The sequence below is a fragment of the Euphorbia lathyris genome, chromosome 4, assembly GCF_963576675.1.
Source record: "Euphorbia lathyris chromosome 4, ddEupLath1.1, whole genome shotgun sequence".
NCBI lineage: Eukaryota > Viridiplantae > Streptophyta > Magnoliopsida > Malpighiales > Euphorbiaceae > Euphorbia > Euphorbia lathyris.
In genome coordinates this window covers 57,051,184-57,073,366 of record NC_088913.1, presented here as the reverse complement: position 1 = coordinate 57,073,366, position 22,183 = coordinate 57,051,184, and the positions used below count along the sequence as shown (strand labels likewise).

The window sequence follows — 22,183 nt, the reverse complement described above, 5'->3', positions numbered from 1 at the left end:
ATCTGATTGATCAATAAATGATTAATTAAATATTAAAATTTATCAATTAAATCTCATCCATTAATGTTACAATTAATGGTTGAGATTACAACTCCACCAACTCTAGAGGCTTTTCAACTCTAGAGGATCCCTACACGTCTTTTATACATTCACTTATAATGAAACATGAATTAAAACGGACATTCTGAAAGATTGATCGTAGAAAATTCTATGCATATCATATAAAATAAATAAAAGCTTGGTTATTTCAGATCTCAATACACTTCCATTCAATTCTTGGTGTAGATATTAAAAGATATATTGGATTTTATGCCTAATAAAAGTCGAATAGTTCTTCCTCCAAACAATAAAAACTATCCAGAAAATGAAAGTCAATTGTACAATTTGATCCGATCATAAAGAAAAAAACTTGCCGGTGTATAATATGGTTCTAATATTGTTAAAATTCTTTGGTAATGATTCAGCTACTGATATTTTGCAGACAAAGACTCATCTTTTTCTTAAATATAATACAACACAGATTGTAGACATAAACGAAATGAGATGACGTAAACCCAAAATTTTGTAGAATCAATAATTCATAGCAGAGAAGTTGAGAGGGTTCATAAAAATCCAGTTTGAACTTTGAAAGAAAATGGCAGACACATTAAACTACCTTACCTGTTTAACCGCAGGGGGTAAGCTTTTTATTACCTGCACCTCGAGGATTATCATCTTTCCAGTCATCCCATGCTCTTGCCTTCTCTACGGCTGCATCATCTTCATCTTCATCCTCCTCTTCACCTGGTTTTAACTTGTTGTCATCATCCTTGTACCAAGCAGAGTTGGCTTCTGCCATCATTTTAGCGGTACTCTCTTGCCAATTATTCATAATCTCCATTTCCTTTAATCCGGCTTCTTCGATACTCATTGTTGGCAACCTTCCAAATAATAAAATTCCACATAGCAAATCAAAACAAGTTCACTGAAAGAAGAAACGTTGAATACACAGAGGATATATATTAGTAAAACAAGGAATTTACCTGTGGTTAGGTTGGAAAACTTGTGCTGCGATCCTTTCCCTCTCATTTGTTTGACGTCCACCTACCAAACTTGCTGGTCCAAATATCATCGGCTGGTGCTTATGGTCGTGTGCCTCCGAAACTCTTGCTCTTCCTTCCAGAACATCTTGAGCAAAAGTAGCACATGTAATAGGTGGTGCTGGCTTGGTATATTGTGCTCGAGTAGCAGCATTACGATGCCAAGACTCTGCATTCTTTGCTCGTTCATCAAGCATAGTCTGAGAAAATTCTTTCTCCCCTTCCTGAAATGTAAAGCATGTAGATGTACTAAAACTTGTCATCATATTGGCATGATAAACTCATTCAAATGGAGTAGACCAAAAAGTCATCTCGAGTTAAGAACAAGGTACATGTAACATTACTTAACCAAAAAGACAACTGATACACTTCAAACATACACCCTGTTAATTTATCATTGGAAAACATGACTGGGAAGCGCCAAAGTTCGAGACAACTGTTCAGCTGAAGGGTGCAGACCTTATATAATGACGACCTGGTAACAATTCAAGATCATCCAGTCCAAACTTTTAGTACCATTCAGATTTTCCTTTGAATATCTATTTATTGAATAACTAGCAATGGATGTGAGATTGTATTGTAATTTTTCTTTGACAGATTTAACAATAGAATACACAAATTCACAACAATAGGTGGTTTTGAGACTAATGATTTGTTTCACAGCAACCTATTCCAATCAAATCAAGATCCACAAAGAGAAATGCAATAGATTCCTGCAGCCCATTAAAAATATACCTTCAATTTCAGTTCCTTCACAGCAGAAAGCATTTCTTCCTCCTTTTTCAACATTTCAAGCAGATCAAATGTCTGTAGCATGGTGACATGGAAAATGGTGGCATAAGAACGGATATGGTAACGACAGGTTTAGATAGTGGACTTGTATATGAAAGTTCAAACAAGATCTAAGACAAACCTTACAGATGGCCAAGGAGATGGTAGTAAGCCAAGCCTGCACAAAAAGAATAGTTTACTCTCGGCAAGACCACCAAAAAAGGATGCACAATCAGGCACATGCTTATGTTGAAGAGAATATATAAATATGTTTTAGTATAAAGAATGCACAATGGAAAAATACTACACTAAAATGTCTCCATGTAAACTCAAATCAAACTGTAAGAACCAAACTTTCAGGGTTGTATTTCCATATATCCAAATATTACGGATAAATGCAATCAACTCAACTTCAGGATCATATTAAGTCAAGCATATTAAATTATTACTTCTGTAAGATCTTGTTCTAACCATCAGCCACAACAAACAACAAGAACGGCCTAACTACACTTTACATTACCCAAACAATCCAGAAAAGCCTTGAACATTGAACAACTTAGAGAAGTAGGCAAAAGCGAAACATCGGTTCATGGTTTCCATCTTTAGCCCATGATACATCTCCACAGAAAATGTGTTAAGGAACTTCAATGAAATTCACCAACTCTATGTGTTGCCTCTGCTGGAGTAGGGTTTCAAATGGTCTAGGAAAATGTTTTAAGTGTTTTCAAGAGGGTAAAACATTTTCCTCACTTCTTCATATACTTTTTCGTTGACTAACTTAAAATTTTCCATTGACTTATTTTCCTAAGCAAACTAACACTGAAATATCAGAAAATATTTTCCTTCACAATATTTTCCGGCAGACAAACGGGGCCTCAATGGTTAAAAAATATGTTTATAAATAATTTGTAACCCCTGTCTAAATTTAGTAGTAATCATGTCTACAAAATAAAAACGTAGTCAACTAAAATGGAATCAAAAATCGAAAACAATAGCACACAATGTCAATTTTTTTCAATCAATGCCTCTCAACAAAAATAGCACAATAGGGGCCTGCAAAATTTATATCACAAATTTTCTCATAACAATAAGTCTAAAGAATGAAAAAAACTCATACTTTGCCCGATTTGCAAACAAATTCCCGCAGTTTAAAAACTTGTAAATAGGGATTTCTAGTTTGTGCAGTTTGTAGTTAAAGGATTTGTAAATCAATTTTTCTGTAATATATATTTAGTTAATTTGAGGGCGAGCCTTGGCGCAACGGTAAACGTTGTTGTCGTGTGACCAAGAGGTCACGGGTTCGAGTCTTAGGAGCGGCCTCTTGCCAAATAAATTGGCAGGGGAAGGCTTGCCCCCAGTACACCCTTGTGGTGGGACCCCTCCCCGGACCCTCGCTCAGCGGGGACGCGTAGTGCGATCGGGCCGCCCTTTTTTTTATATATTTAGTTAATTTGCAAAATCAGACCCTATACATGGGGAAATTTGCAAAGTCATACTCTTTCATTTCTTCAAATCCCTTCATTTTGAGGTAAATAACTACAATAACAATTTTTTACAGAATGCTTAAGCTTGCATCCCGCACAAACCACAAATCATGTTTGCAAGTTTTTAAACCACAAGACTGCGTCGCAAAAAAGGTCAAACCATATAGTCTTTTTTTTTTTGTACTTTCGGGACTAAGGCTTTGTTGTTGTTGTTGTTGTTGTTGTTACTCTAACAATAATATAGGTGCTAATTGTTTCATTATCTACAAAATTCTCCTAAAGGTTTGATCTTTATTTGGTTTTTTTTTATTCAGTCAAAAATTAGTAAAATTAATTTATATAAAAAAAAGAGTGTAAAACTAGTGGCCTAGGGCCTCTAAAATGTTGGAGGCGCCCCTGTTTGCTTATATCAAGTAAGCAGTGAAAGATAGTCAAGCTTTGAGATGAGCATTATACTGTAAACTGACTTGCCACCTAAATTCATGTTTTCTAGTCAGTTTTCATTTCAATTTTTATAACTTCGATACTGATTAGGTTGTTCTTCATACAAGGAGTTCAAAATAAATAATTTATTTAAGATTTGGTTATATATAAAAAGGAATTAAAAATAAAAAATGTCCAAATGATTTACTATGTTTCTTAGGAAAAAAACATTGAGATAATACTTAGAATAACTTAAACAAGTGTTTATTGAGCTCTTAACTAAGCCATCATAGAACATGAATCTGAATCCAAATCCAACTAATGAGATAGGGCTCTATTTAGGTCATGAACTTTAAAATATATTAATTTCTAACCAATGTATTTAAATTTCTCCAAGGAAACTATCCAATAGATAATGTTCTGCAATAGACTAAAATTTGAACTCATCAATTAAAAATTGAATCAGAAGTTCACCTTAATCCAGAGCTAAGGTCTGTGTATGATCTATAACTCTTTTTAGAATATTAGTTCTGAATCAGATGAACTCCGCCTGTGAGGGTTGGTGGCCTTTACAGCCGGTCCCAAGCCCGGACAAAGGAGGAGGGTTGCGGTAGGTTTGTGGCGGCCAGCGTAAAACTTAGCCACATCTTATGACATGAACCATAATATAAATACCGTTGGGGCGTTCCCTACTCAGCGACGCGCTGCACTTCTTAGACCCGGGTGTAGTGATAAATGTGCAAGGGTTGCTAGGTCGTCGCCCCGAAGCGGCGCGCCACCCCAGGACCCGGGGGTGGTGTCAAATATGCAAGGGTTGCGGGTAAATAAGCTAGTCCACGGTAATGGTAGAGGTAGGGGTAAGGGTAGTAGGTTACGCTTTGGGACATGGAACATAGGTTCTTTGACAGGAAGATTAGCTGAAATTGTAGATGTTATGAAGAGGAGGAGAATAAATATATTATGCCTACAAGAAACCAAGTGGGTTGGAGCCAAGGCTAGAGAGATAGCTCCTTGGGGTTATAAGCTTTGGTACTCAGGAAAGGATAAGGGTAGAAATGGAGTAGGTATTCTTATTGATAGGGAGTATATTGATGAGGTAGTAGCGGTGTCTAGGAAGAGCGATAGAATTATGAGTGTTAAGCTAGTGATAGGGGATGAGGTTGTGAATGTCATTAGTGCATATGCGCCACAAATAGGATTAGATGTGTCTATAAGACAAGCTTTTTGGGATGACTTAGAGGAAGTGGTGCAACAGGTTCCTAGGGATGAAAAAATGGTACTAGGGGGTGATCTCAATGGACACGTGGGTTCTAGGCGAGATGGGTTTGAGAGTGTTCATGGAGGGTATGGTTTTGGAGATAAGAATGAAGCAGGAAATGATATTTTGGAATTCGCATCAGCCTATGACTTGAGTATCATGAACACATGGTTTATGAAGAGAACATCCCACTTAGTGACTTATCGGAGTGGCGGTAATGCGAGCCAAATTGACTTCTTCTTAGTAAGGAGTGCTTGGAGAAAGAGTTATATTGATTGTAAGGTGATCCCTGGTGAGAGTACGACAACCCAACATAGAGTAGTGGTGCTAGATTTTCGAAGTAGGAAATGTATAAGAAAACAAACACCTCAAGTAGAGACTAAGATTAAGTGGTGGAAATTGCAAGGGGAGAATCAACAAAAATTTGTGGATGAGATGACCAAAAAAGATATTTGGACTTGCAATATGGATTCAGATATAGATTCGATATGGAATAAGATGGAGCATAGTATAAGGGAAGTAGCGAAGGAAGTTCTAGGGGAATCTAAAGGTAGCATGCCACCGGGTAAGGACACATCTTGGTGGACAGAAGAAGTACGACAAGCAGTAAAGAGTAAGAGAGAATCCTATAAACTATTGGGGAAATGTAGGAGTGACGAGAACTACGAAAAATACAAAGAGGCTAAAAGGGAAGTAAAGAAGGTCATACGAGATGCTAGAGCAAAGGTGAATCGGGATCTGTATACAAGATTGGATACGAAAGAAGGGGAAAGAGACATATATAGAATTGCTCGGATGAGAGATAGGAAGACGCGAGATCTCGGAAAAGTTAAATGTGTGAAGGATGTGGACCAGAAAGTCCTAGTTGGAGATAAGGATATCAAGGAACGATGGAGGTCCTATTTTGATGACTTATTTAATGGAGATCGCCAACAAGATGTTGGAGATATAAGTATCCATCACGATATGATAAATCATGAATGCCTGCGGAGAATTCAAAAGGGTGAAGTCAAAATGGCATTAAGTAAGATGAAGTTGAAGAAAGCAGTAGGACCTGATGGCATCCCTATTGAGATTTGGAGATGTTTGGGAGAAAGAGGAATCGAATGGTTGACGACGTTCTTCAACAAAATTTGGAGAAACAATAAGATGCCATCAGAATGGAGGAAAAGTACCTTAATCCCTTTGTATAAGAACAAAGGCGATGTCCAAGATTGTGCCAACTATCGGGGAATCAAATTAATGAGTCACACTATGAAACTTTGGGAGCGAGTGATTGAACAAAGGCTAAGGAGGACGGTGAAGATCTCAGAAAACCAGTTTGGCTTTATGCCGGGAAGATCAACTATGGAAGCCATCCATCTAATGAGAGAATTAATGGAGCACTATCGAAATAAGAAGAAAGACTTGCATATGGTTTTCATTGACTTGGAGAAAGCATATGATAAGGTACCAAGGGAAGTACTTTGGTGGGCCTTGATAAGGAAAGGCATTTCGCGGAAATATATTGACATCATAAAGGACATGTATGAGGGAGTATGCACGAGTGTACGTACTAGTGTTGGGAAAACTGAAGAGTTTCCTATTACGATTGGAGTGCATCAAGGTTCCGCACTAAGCCCATTTCTTTTTGCCATCGTTATGGATGAACTAACAAGTTCACTTCAAGATGGTATACCATGGTGCATGCTGTTTGCAGATGATATTGTGTTGGTTGATGAGACGAAAGAAGGAGTGGAGATGAAGTTGGAACTATGGAGGCAAACTCTAGAATCTAGAGGCTTTAAGTTGAGTCGAAGTAAGACAGAATATTTGGAGTGTAAGTTTAGCGGCCGTAGGAGTAGGGAGGCAGGGACAATCACCCTAGATGGGAGAGTTGTTCAGGCCTCGGATTGCTTCCGGTATTTAGGATCTATTATCCAAACGGATGGAGAAGTAGATGGAGATGTTGCCCATAGGATTAAAGCTGGTTGGTCGAAGTGGAAGAGTGCTACGGGTTTCCTTTGTGATCCCGGCATGCCTAATAGATTGAAGGGAAAATTCTACCGGACGGCAATTAGACCAGCATTGTTATATGGTACGGAGTGTTGGGCAGTGAAACACTGCCACATCCATAAGATGTCGGTGGCGGAGATGCGTATGTTGAGATGGATGTGTGGTCACACGAGAAAGTACCGGGTGCGTAATTAAATAATTAGGACAAAAGTAAGGGTCACATCTATTGAGAATAAAATGAGAGAAAACCGACTAAGGTGGTTTGGCCATGTGAGACGTAGAGCGCTTGATGCGCCGGTTAGGAGAACCGAAGAGTGGCAAAAGGATGTAGTGGTGAGGGGTAGGGGAAGACCTAAGCAAACTTGGAGGAGGGTGATCGAGAGTGATATGAGTTTATTGGGAATTGAGGAAAATATGGTAGTGGATAGGACGGAGTGGAGGGAGCGAATCTGTGTCGCTGACACGACTTGATTTTCACGGTTTTATATGATGGTTCATGTTAGCCGACCCCGAATCATTTCGGGACTAAGGCTTTGTTGTTGTTGTTGTAGTTCTGAATCAGATGCCTATGCATTTGGAAACTGAAAGATTTATTCAGTCTCTTGCTTTTTATTTCTCTTTTTTTTCTTTTTTCGGTCTGTTCTCATAAAATTTTTTATTATGTCTTACCCTTCTTGTGCTAATTAATTTTCTCTTTCAGCTCAAAATAATATTTCCATCGTTAAAGAAGAAATAAAGAAAAGGAGAGCTTTAAAAGCATCCTAAATCATCTTTCAATTACAGCCCTTAATCTTCAAAGTTATGAATAAGAAGCAACTAACCTCTCTTTCTTCTTCTCCATCATCATCCAATACATCTTCCTCACCAGCATCAACTGGAGTTGACAAGGCAGTTGCTCTTGTTGAACGACCACGCCGCTCTTTTCGCTCCTTTATTTCCAGAAGCTTTGCTTGAGCAGCTCTTTGGCGATTGAACCGGGAAATCTGTATGGATGCATACACTCAACAGGCTAAAGAAAAATGCAACAATATTCCCTAGAGAAAAACAAAGAGAGGAGCAAGGTTTCTTTTCAGAGTCTTACCTTTTGGGCCCTTCTATCAGCGAAAGTATTAGAGCCCCCTTGAGAAGCTACTTGCAACTCCTCCTGTGGTACAAGTTCCATTGCCTCGCAAAAAGAAAGGAATTCCTAGAATATGTAGGGCTTCATTAATATCAATTAATATGACAACGAGATCTTTAATCAGCCAAATGAACATGTTAACAAAAAAATGTATGTCCAAAAAGTTCTGGTATTTGCCTATCGAATTCAGGACGATATTTCAATAAAACCACAACATTTTACCTTTAATTTTTCCTGGGAAGCCTTAAGAATTTGTATCCTGTCATCCTGTTGAAATTTTTCTGTGAGCTCGCCAAGATAAAATGGAACCTACAATCCACAGCAAGGTGTGCAATTAGCAAGTTCACAGTTTTACATAAGCAGTGCAAGTAAAACAGATAAGGACCAGAGATTAAAAGAAAAAATCACAAAACAAAAACCTCTATCAAAGCAAACGAAACTTGCAATCTAACTTAGAAACATAAATACCAGAATATATTTAAGATTAGTAGTGCTAATATCATCTTTGGTCTCATTGGCTGAAAACAGCCCAAGCTTATTTATCATTTCCTCGCATTTCTCCAGAGTAATGCATCCCTTCTTCACCATTTCCTATCATTCAAACCCAAAGAGGGGAAAAAAATAAGAAAACACAAAACAAAGAGAAAATGATAGAGGAAGAGGAACAGCGTGAGACTAAAGTTGAGAAAAGGCATACCTGATCACTGCTTGACTCAGTAGCAATTAGATAGATCTTCCGAGCTTGCTCGAAAAGAGCTGAGAGAGACATCTCCTCCATTTTCAATTCACCCGTTAGCGAGCCAATCGAAACCCTAATATAACAAAAATTGCTGGATGTAAACTGATCTTGTTATATATATAAAATTGGAGACTTGGATATGTGGGATTTGAATTATGAGCAAAGCACTGAAGCTTGGATTGGAATTTGCTAACTGATATAAAACAACAACACGAAACCGTTTATACGATGGTTCTAAATTATTATCCCCGCAACTTCGAAGCCTTATTTATCATGCGGTCGTGTCACCATTCGATAAATATACACAAATAGTAATAATAAAATTATGCAATGATTATAAAATTACCGATTTATATAATATATATAAATATTTATATATAGAGATTAGGTATTATTTTGTTTTTTACAAAGTAAGTCACCATTGAATTAATTTTATATTCTATCATCCAATGGTGAAAATACACATGGTAAAAGGCACCATAAAGAAAAGTATAAAAATAAACATTGTGGTTACACCTATTTTCGATTGCAGTCTTGTGATTTAAAAGTTTGCAAAATAATACCTTGATGTTCATTCCATTAGCAAACACATACCAAATTGACTAACGGTGTTAAAAGTCAAAGAAAAAAGAGTTAATTTGGTTCTTATATTTATTTATTTTATAAATTAACCCTTTTTATTATCTAATTATTACAAACAAACCCAAAAATTAAAAATAAAAATCAAATACATCTTCTCCTCCATCTCTCTCTAATTTCTTATTTTTTTTCTTTTTTCTCTCTTCTCTCTCTAAAAATACAAAATCAAAAATACAAAAATTTATTTCTTTACCAAATTATTTCTGAATTTGAACAAGAATTTCTCATTATCTTCTTCAGCAACCTTAAAAATCTTATCAATGAACTTCTATCTATCATTCAAGTCAAGCTTTCGGACATCAATTTCTTTATGAACTTGATCAACTTCATTTTCACCAATGAATAATATCCTGATAAGATAAAAAAAAAAAAAAAAGGAAATTAGTCTCTAGGTCTCTCCAGGTACGTTGCCGCGATTTCCAAACCCTAGACTGTGAGTTCGGCGACGGCGATTTAAGTGCGGCGACGGCTCCTTCAACCTAGTCAGAGATCGGTGGCGACTGTGCAAGTGAGAGTTGTCTCTCCAGATTTATCGTGAGAGGTTTTTGGTGAGTACTATTTCCAGTATTTTATTCGATTGGTTTGGACTTCGAAGTCATTTCTCCTGTTTCTGCGCCGATCGTGTCTAGCTGGTCTCTTGTGTCCAGCGTGTTCCATGTGAAGGCAGTGGTGGTGAATTGTTGTGGGCTTTGATCTTAATTTATGATTGATTGCTGATGTAAATATTTGACTCTGGTTTGGAAGAGATTTTCAAGACAGTACAAAGAGAATTGGTCTCAGAGCACTCACAATGGGTGATACAACTTTTTTGTATTATATCCAAAAAACCCCACTTTTTTAAAAAAAAATCTAATACACTCAACTACCTCTCCATTAAACCAATTTGTATCATTTTTTTACGTAGGACCCATTTGTCATAAAACTCTTACACATTCCAAATAAACTATTATTTCTTTCCACCAAACAATTAATCTAATTATTTCATCATTCAATCTAAATAATTTCATTAATATATAAATTGGTTTAAAAAAATAAATATCAATTATTTGAACCGAAATAGTTAATTAAAAAATATAATTAATTGCAAAAATAAAAAATATCACAAACGATAATTTTTTATTGAAATAAAACAAGAGAATACGAAACGGAATAAAATACAAGATTTAAAAACGAGGAAATTACATTAAAAGCACGAAAAAATGGACGATAAAAAACAATGACATTAGAACACGCAACATATTAAGCAACTGAACCGCTAGGTCTTTGGTTGAGATCTCTCGTTCCATGACGTCGCCATATATGCTTAACTAGATGATCATCAGTTAGCACGGTATGTGTCGCTCTATTGCAAATTGCCAACTCCTGTCTAACTAAGTTTTCAAAAACAATCGGAGGGTTTCCTCGTGCAACGCCCTCAATGACTTCCGCTTCATAAATTTCAGGAGGATAATCCCTACAATACGTGTTCCGCTCGTCTTCAACAATCATATATATTATGTAGTATAATGCAAGCTTCCATTATATCATGAAGTTTTCTTTCTTCACACAGCTTGGCAGGTCCACGAACAATGTTAAAACGGGTCTGAAGTACACCGAAAGCCCGTTCCACATCCTTCCTAGCAGAGTTATGCATTGTCGTGAATAGAATTTGTTTCGGATTAATAGCATGTGGAAAGTTTTTCACAAATGTAGCCCATTCTGGATATATGCCATCAACGAGGTAGTACCCCATGTTGTACATCTTACCATTAACCATGTAATCCTCTAGTGAAGATTTACCTTCTATCTTGTTCTGAAACAAAGGTGATCTGTTAAAGACAGTAAGGTCGTTGTTCGACCCAGCAACACCAAAGAATGCATGCCATATCCAAATATCCTGTGAAGCAACAGCTTCAAGCATAATTGTAGGCACGCCTTGATCCCCCCGGGTGTATTGTCCTTGCCACCCAATAGGACAATTCTTCCAAGACCAGTGCATGCAATCAAGACTCTCAAGCATACCTGGAAACCCTTGGATATCCTCATGCACAGAGAATAAGCGTTTAACGTCATCAACATTTGGCCTACACATATATACTGGTCTGAAAACCTCAATGATGGTCCGACAGAATTTTGATAGACATTCTAATGTTGTGGTTTTAGCAATCCTGATGTACTCATCTTCACGATCAGCTGCCTCTCCATAAGCTAGCATACGTAACGTTGCAGTGCATTTTTGAATGGGTGTGAATCTCATCCTCCCTAATGCATCAACTCTCTGTGTAAAATAGACTGTATGGTTCTCCAATGATTGGACTATACGCATGAACAATGGTCTACTCATCTGAAACCTTCTTCGAAACATTTGGTCGTTGTAGACTGGTGCATCAGCAAAGTAATCTTTACATAAACGTTCAACTCCTTCTTCACGATTACGGTTGATATGTCTTCTACGACGAATTGGTGTCGATGGTTCGACAATTGCTTGTGTGATAGCTTGCTCAATAAGAGCATCTCCTTCGTCCCACAAATTTGTAGAAGTTGCTTATTGTCTCTGATAGAAGTCATCGTAATTGAAATTGGAAATTTTATAAGGTGTTTGTTAAGAAATAGATGAGTATTTTGTATTGTGAAAATTCATATGACTTGTTGCAATTTATAGATGTAATAATTCCTAGGGGTTCTGTAATAATTCACAAGGGTAGCACATGGGATAGTGGTGTTTTGTAATGATTCCCAAGGATATCACATAGGATAGTGGTTGATGTAATAATTCACAAGGATATCACATGGGATAGCGGTGTTTTGTAATGATTCCTAAGGATAACACATGGGATAGTGGTTGATGTAATAATTCACAAGGATAGCACATGAGATAGTGGTTGATGTAATAATTCACAAGGATAGCACATGGGATAGTGGTGTTTTGTAATAATTCCCAAGGATAGCACGTGAGATAATGGTTGATGTAATAATTCACAAGGATAACACATGGGATAGTGGTGTTTTGTAATGATTCCCAAGGATAGCATATGGGATAGTGGGATTTTTGCTTTCTATAAGACCCACACATCTCAGCCTCCAGTATCACCCACTTGTGAAAATGGATCCATCAAACTTCCCCATGGAATATAGCATCATCACAACCCTCAATCAGTCTGAGTGTACTCAAAAGATGATTGAATATCAATATGATATTGTCCGCTCTTACGGACAAACATTTATTCAACCGGAAATGTTTCATCCTGATTTCCCGTTTATGTCTTGCTTCAAACTTCCAATAAGGGGAGAGTTCCCCAAGAGCTCAATGCACATGTGTTGGTTCTTATGCTACATGCATTACATACCAATGGAATTTTCTTTATCTGAATGGTGTGACGGTCTATGTGGGGGTACTATTCCTGCAAACGTACAAACATTTATGAAATGGTTTATGCCACTTGATGCATGGAATGCGTATTTTTCACGATTGTTGTTTGAAAACTCGAGGGTTTTTAGAGCAAACTATACACAAAGAAAAACTATTTCTGTAATATTGTTTCTAAAAGTGACACCGTCTACTGCATTTCATGATGCTTATCCAACTTCTTTATGTGCAAATTGGCAATCTCTCCGTGGTGCATCTATTTCTCTCCAACAAGCAAGTGCGCAGAAAAACAATTGCAGTGAAGTATGGGGACGTGCTGAAACACCATGGGCAAGTCTTCCATCTGATTATATCGACACAATCCATGAAGCTGTAGAGATTTTTGAGACCGAGCAGTCCGTTGGGATTGATATGAGGGATTAATGTAGTTTTTAGTTTATGTGTTGTTGTATTAAATAATGTGTTTTTTAGTTTATGTGTTGTTATATTAAATAATGTAGTTTTTAGTTTATGTGTTGTTGTAATAAATAATGTGGTTTTTAGTTTATGTGTTGTTGTATTAAATAATATGTTTTTTAATTTACGTGTTGTTGTATTGAAATAATGTGTTTTTTAGTTTATGTGTTGTTGTATTAAAATAATATGTTTTTTAGTTTATGTGTTGTTGTATTAAAATAATGTGTTTTTTTAGTTTATGTGTTGTTGTATTAAATAATACTAGAATATAATTTAAAAATAATACAATTAAAAGAGATGCTACCATTAAAAACTAATAATACAATTTAAAGAGATGTTACCATTCAAAACTAAAAATACAATTAGTCCACTAAAAAAACAATTTAAAAAAATTATAATTAAAAAAATACAGTTAAAAAAATACAATTAAAAAAATACAGTTAAAAATATACAATTAAAAAAATACAATTTAAAAATAATACAATGCAAACTAACACGATTAAGGGAATAAATCTGGATATTTCTTCATGACGTAAGAGCACATAATATCATATCTTTTTTTCTGCTCTTCATTCATTCCGTCTGAACCCTTATTGATAAAATCAAAATCTCGTTGCATTGCAACAACGTCATTTTGCCGTGACACTTCCTTCGCCGCTAGCATTTTTTCTTCATGCATTTTTTCAATACGAGCTAGATCATCACTGATGGCGGACGATGTTGCCTTTTGTTTGCCTTTGTCTTTAGCCGCCTCCTTCGCCGCCTTAATTCCCGGTGGTCGTTCACGTTTCTCTTCTGTTTCGGCAACCTCTTCACCTCCAATGGTTCCCCCATTCGACATAATATAGTTCCACCATTTAGGTTCATTGCATAAAACCCGTCAACAATGGATAGAGTTGAATGCCGTGTTCCACTTCGCTTGGTATAGAGACCGAGCATGTTCAACGCGTTCATTATCCCCTTTTCCACTTAATTGCAAATTCTGCACTTTCATAAATGAACCAACAAATCTATTGGTTTCTCTACTAATTCGTAAAAATTTATTCTTACCCTTACCGTCTGTGAGTGCTTCCGAATTTTTGGGCCTCCTTTCGTTGAACATAGTGCTTATTCGAGTCCAGAATGTTCTTTCCTTCTGAGCCGAACCAACAACATTGTCTGTAGAAATTGATAAAAAAAACATTTACATAATAAGTCTTATAGTTCATGTGTCCATTTATACTGTTTTCGCTTCTTTGTTGGCTCGGCAACAGGTTCACCGAGAAGTGATTCGTCATTCTCTTCTTCTTCGTCGTCGTCATCTTCATCGTCAAGATCGACAGAATCTCGATTTGGCGAGTCAAGATTTGGCGACTGTGATTCGGAAAATGAACTTCTTGAACTGTTGAATGAAAGATACGGATCAGTATAACCCGAATTTTGGAGGTGATGGTTCATCGGTTGACTATCGTTATATTGGGTCATATTGGCGTAATGAACATCGGGATGGTAGAAGTTTTGAGGGTTTGGCACAAAATTACCGTAATTTTGAGGAAATTCGGGTTGCGGAGATCTCCTCATGGGAGATATTTGCATATTCGAAGTATTTCAGTTTGGCATTTGGAAAGGATTAGGGTGTTGCGAATCAGAATATCGATTTTTCTCCGAGTATTTTTTCTTGCCATGACGTTTTTCCATACCTCTAAAAATGCAAGATATAGTATTTAGATGTGTTTTTTGGTTGTGTAAATATTTGGGATCATATGCAAAATATAATGGGTTGGGTATTTATATGAAATTTTAAAAATGAATAGACCTGAAGATCAAATTATTACCGTTGATATAGCCGTTATATATATATATATATTATTTTTCCTAAATTATAGCCGTTGTTTAAACGGTAATATTGATAATATTTTTTAATTTTAGTCCAGAAGAGGACCCAAAACAAAAGGTAGGTGGTTGATACAATTTTCAAATCAAATAATCCCACACCGCTTTTTCGGATTTAAAAAAAAAAGTAGAGCACTCAGTCCACTTTTACGGCTAAGACGCGCCTCAAGGGCGTGTGTAACGCACGCGCCAGCTGCGGCGCAATCTCAGCCGCACGATGGACACTAGGATACAACCTCCACTTTCTCCGAAACAGTAAACTATTGTATCACAATTGTGATACACTTCCTCTCTCCCCTCATTTAATTCAATACTCCACAATGCAATGATACTGATATTTGTATCACTTTCACCAAACTAACTCTCCCACTGCAGTTGCTCTTAGGGGTTTTCATCAACAATGGAGAACCATTTCCAACAACTCACAATGTCAGAAGAGGAAAATGAAGGTTTGCATATTGTTTTACCTGAAGTTGAGGTGGGCAGGGAGGACAATGTGTTGGGTATGGTGGGCGCTTTTATTGCGGATAGAGTGGGCATGGAGGTCCAACTTTTTGTTTTTTGAATAATTTTTGTATTTTTAGAGAGAGAGAAGAGAGAGGAGGAATAAAAAAATAAGAAATTAGAGAGAGATGGAGAAGAATGTGTATTTGATTTTTATTTTTAATTTTGGGATTTGTTTGTGATAATTAGATAATAAGAAGGGTTAATTTATAAAATAAATAAATATAAGCACCAAATTAACTCTTTTCCCTTTGACTTTTAACACCGTTAGTCAATTTGGTATGTGTTTGCTAACGGAATGAACCTCAAGGTACCATTTTGTAAACTTTTAAACCACAAGACTGCAATCGAAAATAGGTGTAACCACAATATTTATTTTTGTACTTTTTCCAAAATAATAAATGCAATATTAGTGTGTATTATAAACGGAGATATAAACTTTACTGATAGTTGGTGATCCTTTATTTGGTGATCTACTATATGACTCTCATAAATGTTTGGATGACGATCTTAGCTAAACACATTCTTGACTTGCTTCCTGAATAACTATTATCTCAGCTTGAATCTTATCATCTAAACTTCACATGTGCATCATTTTATCACTTATTAGTAACAGATTACAAACATATGATTAGATATGAAAAATAAAAAATAAAAAATAAAACTAAAAAAACATATTATCTTTTGTACGAGTTGAACAAAAAAAATTTAAATATTTCGCCAAATTTATAAACATTAATCTGTAATTTTATTATTAAATAAAAAAATATGAAATATTTTTTTCAGAACCAACTGATATGCAATTGGTGCAAAATAAAGAATAAAATATATATGTTTTATAATAATGTCTGAAATTGATCCAACTTGCCAACACTATATATAAAATTGCTCTTAGTTGCCAACTTTAGAGCTAAAATTGTACCATTTTAAATGTTACGAGTAAAATTGCCTTTGAAAGCGTTAGAAATATTTATGCACTTTATCTTTTTGAATTTATTTAAATTGATCTATAAAATCCGTGAACTTGCTTACAGTGATGCAACGATCTCGTGAACTTGCTTACACTAATTTATTGACATTCTGAAGTTGTTTAAAGTAGTATTTATTTCAATTTGTCCAAATCACATCTTGCTTCGCCATGTGAATTAAGGGGATAATCATACCACTTTGAATTACTTCAAGGAGCAAATGAGAAATTTTATAAGTTCAGGGACCAATGTATTGAATTCTCCTCTCACTTGGACCAATAGAGAAAAACTTCCATAAACCCTAGATTCATATCTAGTTAGCATCTTACAGTGGCATCTAGTTAGCACAGCTGCAAAAACTATACTGTTGGCGTTGGACGAACAATTTGCTCGCCTAATCAACACAAGTCTCCCTTTCTTGCTCGCTGGCTCTTAATTTGCTCAAGCACAGGTTCAAAGTTTTTCCACCAGATGCTTTTGGTCCATCGCTCTTGAACCGAAGGTAATTGCTTTTATCATCCTACTTTTTTTTTTGTTTAAATCTTATTAATTTTGTCATTCATTTGTTTCTAGCGTTATTGTTATCTTATGCAACTGTTTTCGTCAAAGTTGATTGTCTTGTTATTGAATTAAGGTTCTTGATGTTCTAATTTTGTTTGCTGTATCATTATCCTTTGCCAATTAATGTGTTTTTCACCATTGGTTTGTTTGTTTCGAGCTGTTGATTGATTTCTACCTGTTTTATTGGGAAGCTATTAACGTGCCATTAGATCAAAGTCCGCATATTCTAATTTATTAGCTATTTTTCTGGGTTATTTTTTTTCCTTGAGTGATTTGTTTTCTAGAAGTTGTTAGTCAATCATGTAGCATTTTAAAACGAAATTGTTATCTGCCTAAGAAATCAGGGTCATTTTCTGATAAAGAATGGTCTAGCTTAGTGGCATGAATGTTTTGGAAGAGGGTGAGCTGTATAGGGCAGGGGGCATTTCGGATATAAGCCATTAGTATTTAGGGGGAAAGAGTTTAGGAAGAGAGGGGAGAGTATCTTGGGTAATCGTTGGTTGCTCTTGCAGAGGCTCTACTTAGTAGAGGGGGAGGGGTATTTCTCATGTGAGGATTAGGCTGTTAGCTCAATCCAATTTATCCTTTGTTCATCTTGCTTCCCTTTTCTATTCAATCAATTACTATATATCAAGTGGCTACTAATGGGATTCTATCAATATATCAGTATTTCTCCTTTCTATTTTCATCTATGAGTTGAGTTTCTATCATTGTTTCCAAATTTATTGCTTATGACATGGAATATTTTACTTGTTTTAAGTATGTCATGATGATTATTATTTATTTGTTGTACTAATACTTGTTTGATTGATGGAGGAGTTTTTACACTTTTTTTTTTTAAAAATTTATAAGCTAACATGCTACAATTAAGGTTTGGGTGTTGGCTGACAGCATTTTTGTACTGCAGTGCATGTCAGATGGCAACAGATGGTGCTAAAAGTTTTGCAAGGAGGGATAGCCTCTTGGAGATCCAGGAGAAGGTTCAAGGCTGGTGGAATGAGGGAGATGTTTTCAGGGCCGAACCTGGCGAAAACCCTCCCAAACCAGACGAGAAGTTCTTTGGCAACTTTCCATTCCCTTATATGAATGGGTTTTTGCATCTTGGACATGCATTTTCACTGTCCAAGCTTGAATTTGCTGCTGCATATCATAGATTAAGAGGTGCTAATGTGCTCTTACCATTTGCTTTCCACTGCACTGGTATGCCTATTAAGGCCTCTGCTGATAAACTTCGCCGAGAGATTCAACAGTTCGGTAATCCTCCTGTATTTCCCAAGGAGGAGGAGGAGCACGTAGAACCAGAAAAAGAGCCTGACAGCGTGCAAGATAGTTTGCCCTCAGGTAAGTTCAAGAGTAAAAAATCTAAAGCTGCATCAAAATCAGGGGGGCAGATGTACCAGTGGGAGATTATGCGGAGTTTTGGGCTCTCTGACAGAGAGATCTCAAAGTTTCAGGACCCATGTGAATGGTTAAAGTATTTTCCTCCTTTGGCCATGGAAGACCTCAAGGCTTTTGGCCTGGGTTGTGACTGGAGACGCTCTTTTGTAACTACAGATATAAACCCATACTTTGATGCATTTGTACAGTGGCAAATGAGGAAATTGAAGTCTATGGGAAAGATTGTAAAAGATGTGCGCTACACAATTTACTCACCTTTAGATGGCCAGCCATGTGCTGATCATGACAGGGCAAGTGGTGAAGGAGTGCAACCCCAGGAATATACTATTATTAAGATGGAAGTGTTGCCACCTTTTCCTGCTAAACTGGGGCCATTAGAGGGCAAAAAAGTGTTTCTAGCTGCTGCTACTTTGAGACCCGAGACGATGTATGGGCAAACAAATGCATGGGTATTGCCAGATGGTAAATATGGAGCTTTTGAAATTAATGAAACAGATGTCTTCATCGTTACAGAGAGAGCAGCTCTCAACCTTGCCTATCAGAACTTCTCAAGGTTTTCCCAGAAACCTAGTTGCTTGGTAGAATTAACTGGCTATGATCTGATAGGGCTTCACTTAAACTCTCCACTATCTTTCAATGAGGTCATATATGCTCTTCCAATGCTAACCATTCTGACAGACAAAGGAACTGGGATCGTGACCAGTGTACCCAGCGATGCCCCTGATGACTATATGGCATTGCATGATCTGAAAGCAAAACCAGCCCTGAGGGCAAAGTATGGTGTAAAGGATGAATGGGTTGTCCCCTTTGAGGTTGTTCCAATCATCAATATTCCAGAATTTGGAGATAAGGCTGCTGAAAAAGTTTGTTTGGATCTGAAAATTAAGAGCCAAAATGAGAAAGAAAAACTTGCTGAAGCTAAGAGGTTGACCTACTTGAGAGGATTCACGGAAGGAACAATGCTTGTTGGAGATTTTGCTGGAAGAAAAGTCCAGGAAGTAAAGCCCTTGATTAAGGCTAAACTCATTGAGTCAGGTGAGGCAATTATGTACAGTGAGCCTGAAAAGCGGGTTGTGTCAAGGTCTGGTGATGACTGTGTGGTGGCTCTAACTGATCAATGGTATATTACATATGGAGAAGAAGAATGGAAGAAACTTTCTGAGGAATGCTTATCAAACATGAATCTCTACTCTGACGAGACACGTCATGGCTTCGAGCACACTTTAGGCTGGCTAAACCAGTGGGCTTGTTCACGGTCTTTTGGGCTTGGGACTCGCATTCCCTGGGATAAAGATTTCCTTGTTGAATCCTTGTCTGATTCCACTATCTACATGGCTTATTACACTGTAGCCCACATGCTTCATAATGAAGACATGTATGGGACAAACAAAAGTCACACCATTATGGCAGCGCAAATGACTGATGAAGTATGGGATTTTATTATTTGCGGTGGTCCATATCCTAAGTCATCAAATATTCCATCATCTATCCTAGATAAGATGAAGAAGGAGTTTGAATACTGGTATCCATTTGATCTGCGCGTCTCTGGTAAGGACCTCATCCAGAATCATTTGACATTCTGCATTTACAACCATACAGCAATCATGGCCAAGCAACACTGGCCTCGTGGATTCAGATGTAATGGGCACATTATGCTTAATTCTGAGAAGATGAGCAAGTCTACTGGAAATTTCAGGACGCTGAACCAGGCTATCAAGGAATTCTCTGCTGATGCGACACGGTTCTCTCTAGCTGATGCTGGGGATGGTGTTGATGATGCAAACTTTGTGTTTGAAACTGCCAATGCTGCTATTCTCCGTCTCACTAAAGAGATTGCATGGATGAGAGAAGTTTGGGAATCTGAATCATCTCTGAGAACAGGTCCTCCGTCCACTTACGCTGATAGAGTGTTTGCAAATGAGATAAATATTGCTGTCAAAATGACTGAGCAGAATTACCGAGACTACATGTTTAGAGAAGCCCTGAAATCAGGGTTTTACGATTTGCAGGCTGCCAGGGACGAGTATAGGTTCTCATGTGGCAGTGGGGGCATGAACCGTTTATTGGTACAGCGTTTTATGGAGGTGCAGACTCTTCTTATCACCCCAATCTGTCCACACTATGCTGAATTTGTTTGGAGGGATATTTTGCAGAAGCCTGGATTTGTGATAAAAGCAGGCTGGCCTATAGCTGATTCTCCTGATCTAACTTTGAAGGCTGCTAACAAGTACTTGCAGGATTCAATTGTTCTGATGAGGAAGCTGCTCCAAAAACAGATGTTGGGTTCAAAGAAAGGCAATAAGAAGGGAGCTCCAGTTGCAACAATAACTGAAGAGAAACTAAGTGGGTTAATATATGTGAATGAGCAATTTGATGGATGGAAGGCAGAATGTTTGAAAATACTTAAAAGCAAATTTAACCATGCCAACCGTTCGTTTGCTTCTGATGGGGAAATAATGGAAGCACTGAAGAATAGCTCTGCTGGCCAAGCCACAAATTTTAAACAAACACAAAAGCTTTGCATGCCTTTTTTGAGATTCAAGAAGGACGAGGCGAACTCAATTGGGGCTCAGGCCTTGGATTTGAAGCTGCCTTTTGGGGAGATTGAGGTCCTTAAGGAGAACTTGGACCTGATTAAGAGGCAAATTGGTCTTGAAGAGGTAGAAGTATTGTCTATGAGTGAGCCTGATGCCCTAGCTAAAGCTGGTCCTCTTGTGTCACTGCTGAACCAGAATCCTCCATCTCCTGGTAACCCAACTGCCATCTTCTTGGCCAGGTGATCTTTCATTAAATATTGAAGCTATGCTCATAGACCTGAAATACTTTTGCTTATATGTATTTACATGTTTCTTGTTTTGCTATTCTGAATATTTGGCCTGACCCATACATTAAATAGGTAGTAGGACAACACTTAGATCTGGAAGAGTTCTTTACTCGATAAAAGAGTCGGCCGGAGACTGTTATATGCACTGTTTTGGAGAAAATAACTTTTGGAGAAAGGGATAAATTCTTATAGGAATTTGCTGCGGAATACCATCAACGGTGTATGCAAAATGTAGCAATGAGAGCACACGATGATAGAAAAAAACTTTTATAGACTTGAGCTTGTGCTAATTTGATTAATTAAGATCTTGAATTTGTTTACTGTTGCTGTGGTGGTTGCTTGTCAATTTACCTTACAAATTTAAACTTTCCAGTCTTATTGAAGAGCATATGAATGGAATTAAATCATGGTTTTGGACTGTATTATATTATGTCTGAAGCTGATACTAGTAGTCAAGTTAAAGCTATGCACAGATGATATAATATAAGTAGTTGCGAAATGTAATTGCAAGCTTCCAGTGCTGTACCTACATACAAGAAAGTTCTTTAGCAATTATATATTGCTAAATATTATTTTGTACTTTCAATTTTTATGTGTTAGCCAGTTCCATTCAAGGGAAATTAATAAACTAAATTCTGTTTTTGACTGCTTCTGTTATCTTCAGCAGATTAATGCTGGTTAATCACCAAAGTCTAAATAGAAAAGGCTACAAAGCTAGCCCTTCTATTGACTATGAGTATATTCTA

The 22,183-nt window shown here is 37.0% G+C and overlaps 2 protein-coding genes across 2 annotated transcripts; one reads left to right on the top strand and one right to left on the bottom strand.

Annotated features, from left to right (window-relative positions):
• Window positions 1-396: 396 nt before the first annotated feature.
• On the bottom strand, window positions 397-9,123 carry LOC136226338 (PP2A regulatory subunit TAP46). Its single transcript, XM_066014780.1, has 9 exons — window positions 8,828-9,123; window positions 8,599-8,721; window positions 8,353-8,439; window positions 8,092-8,196; window positions 7,832-7,993; window positions 1,993-2,028; window positions 1,815-1,886; window positions 1,023-1,303; window positions 397-920 (listed from the first exon to the last, which is right to left on the bottom strand). Exons 1-9 carry the CDS (start codon window positions 8,906-8,908, stop codon window positions 665-667), a joined length of 1,203 nt encoding a protein of 400 aa, XP_065870852.1. The 5' UTR covers window positions 8,909-9,123; the 3' UTR covers window positions 397-664.
• Window positions 9,124-16,988: 7,865 nt separating this feature from the next.
• LOC136228044 (leucine--tRNA ligase, cytoplasmic-like) lies at window positions 16,989-21,950 on the top strand. Its single transcript, XM_066016871.1, has 3 exons — window positions 16,989-17,156; window positions 18,123-21,389; window positions 21,510-21,950. The coding sequence occupies exons 2-3, from the start codon at window positions 18,133-18,135 to the stop codon at window positions 21,511-21,513; spliced, it is 3,261 nt and encodes a 1,086-aa protein (XP_065872943.1). The 5' UTR covers window positions 16,989-17,156; window positions 18,123-18,132; the 3' UTR covers window positions 21,514-21,950.
• The last annotated feature ends 233 nt before the right edge of the window (window positions 21,951-22,183 follow it).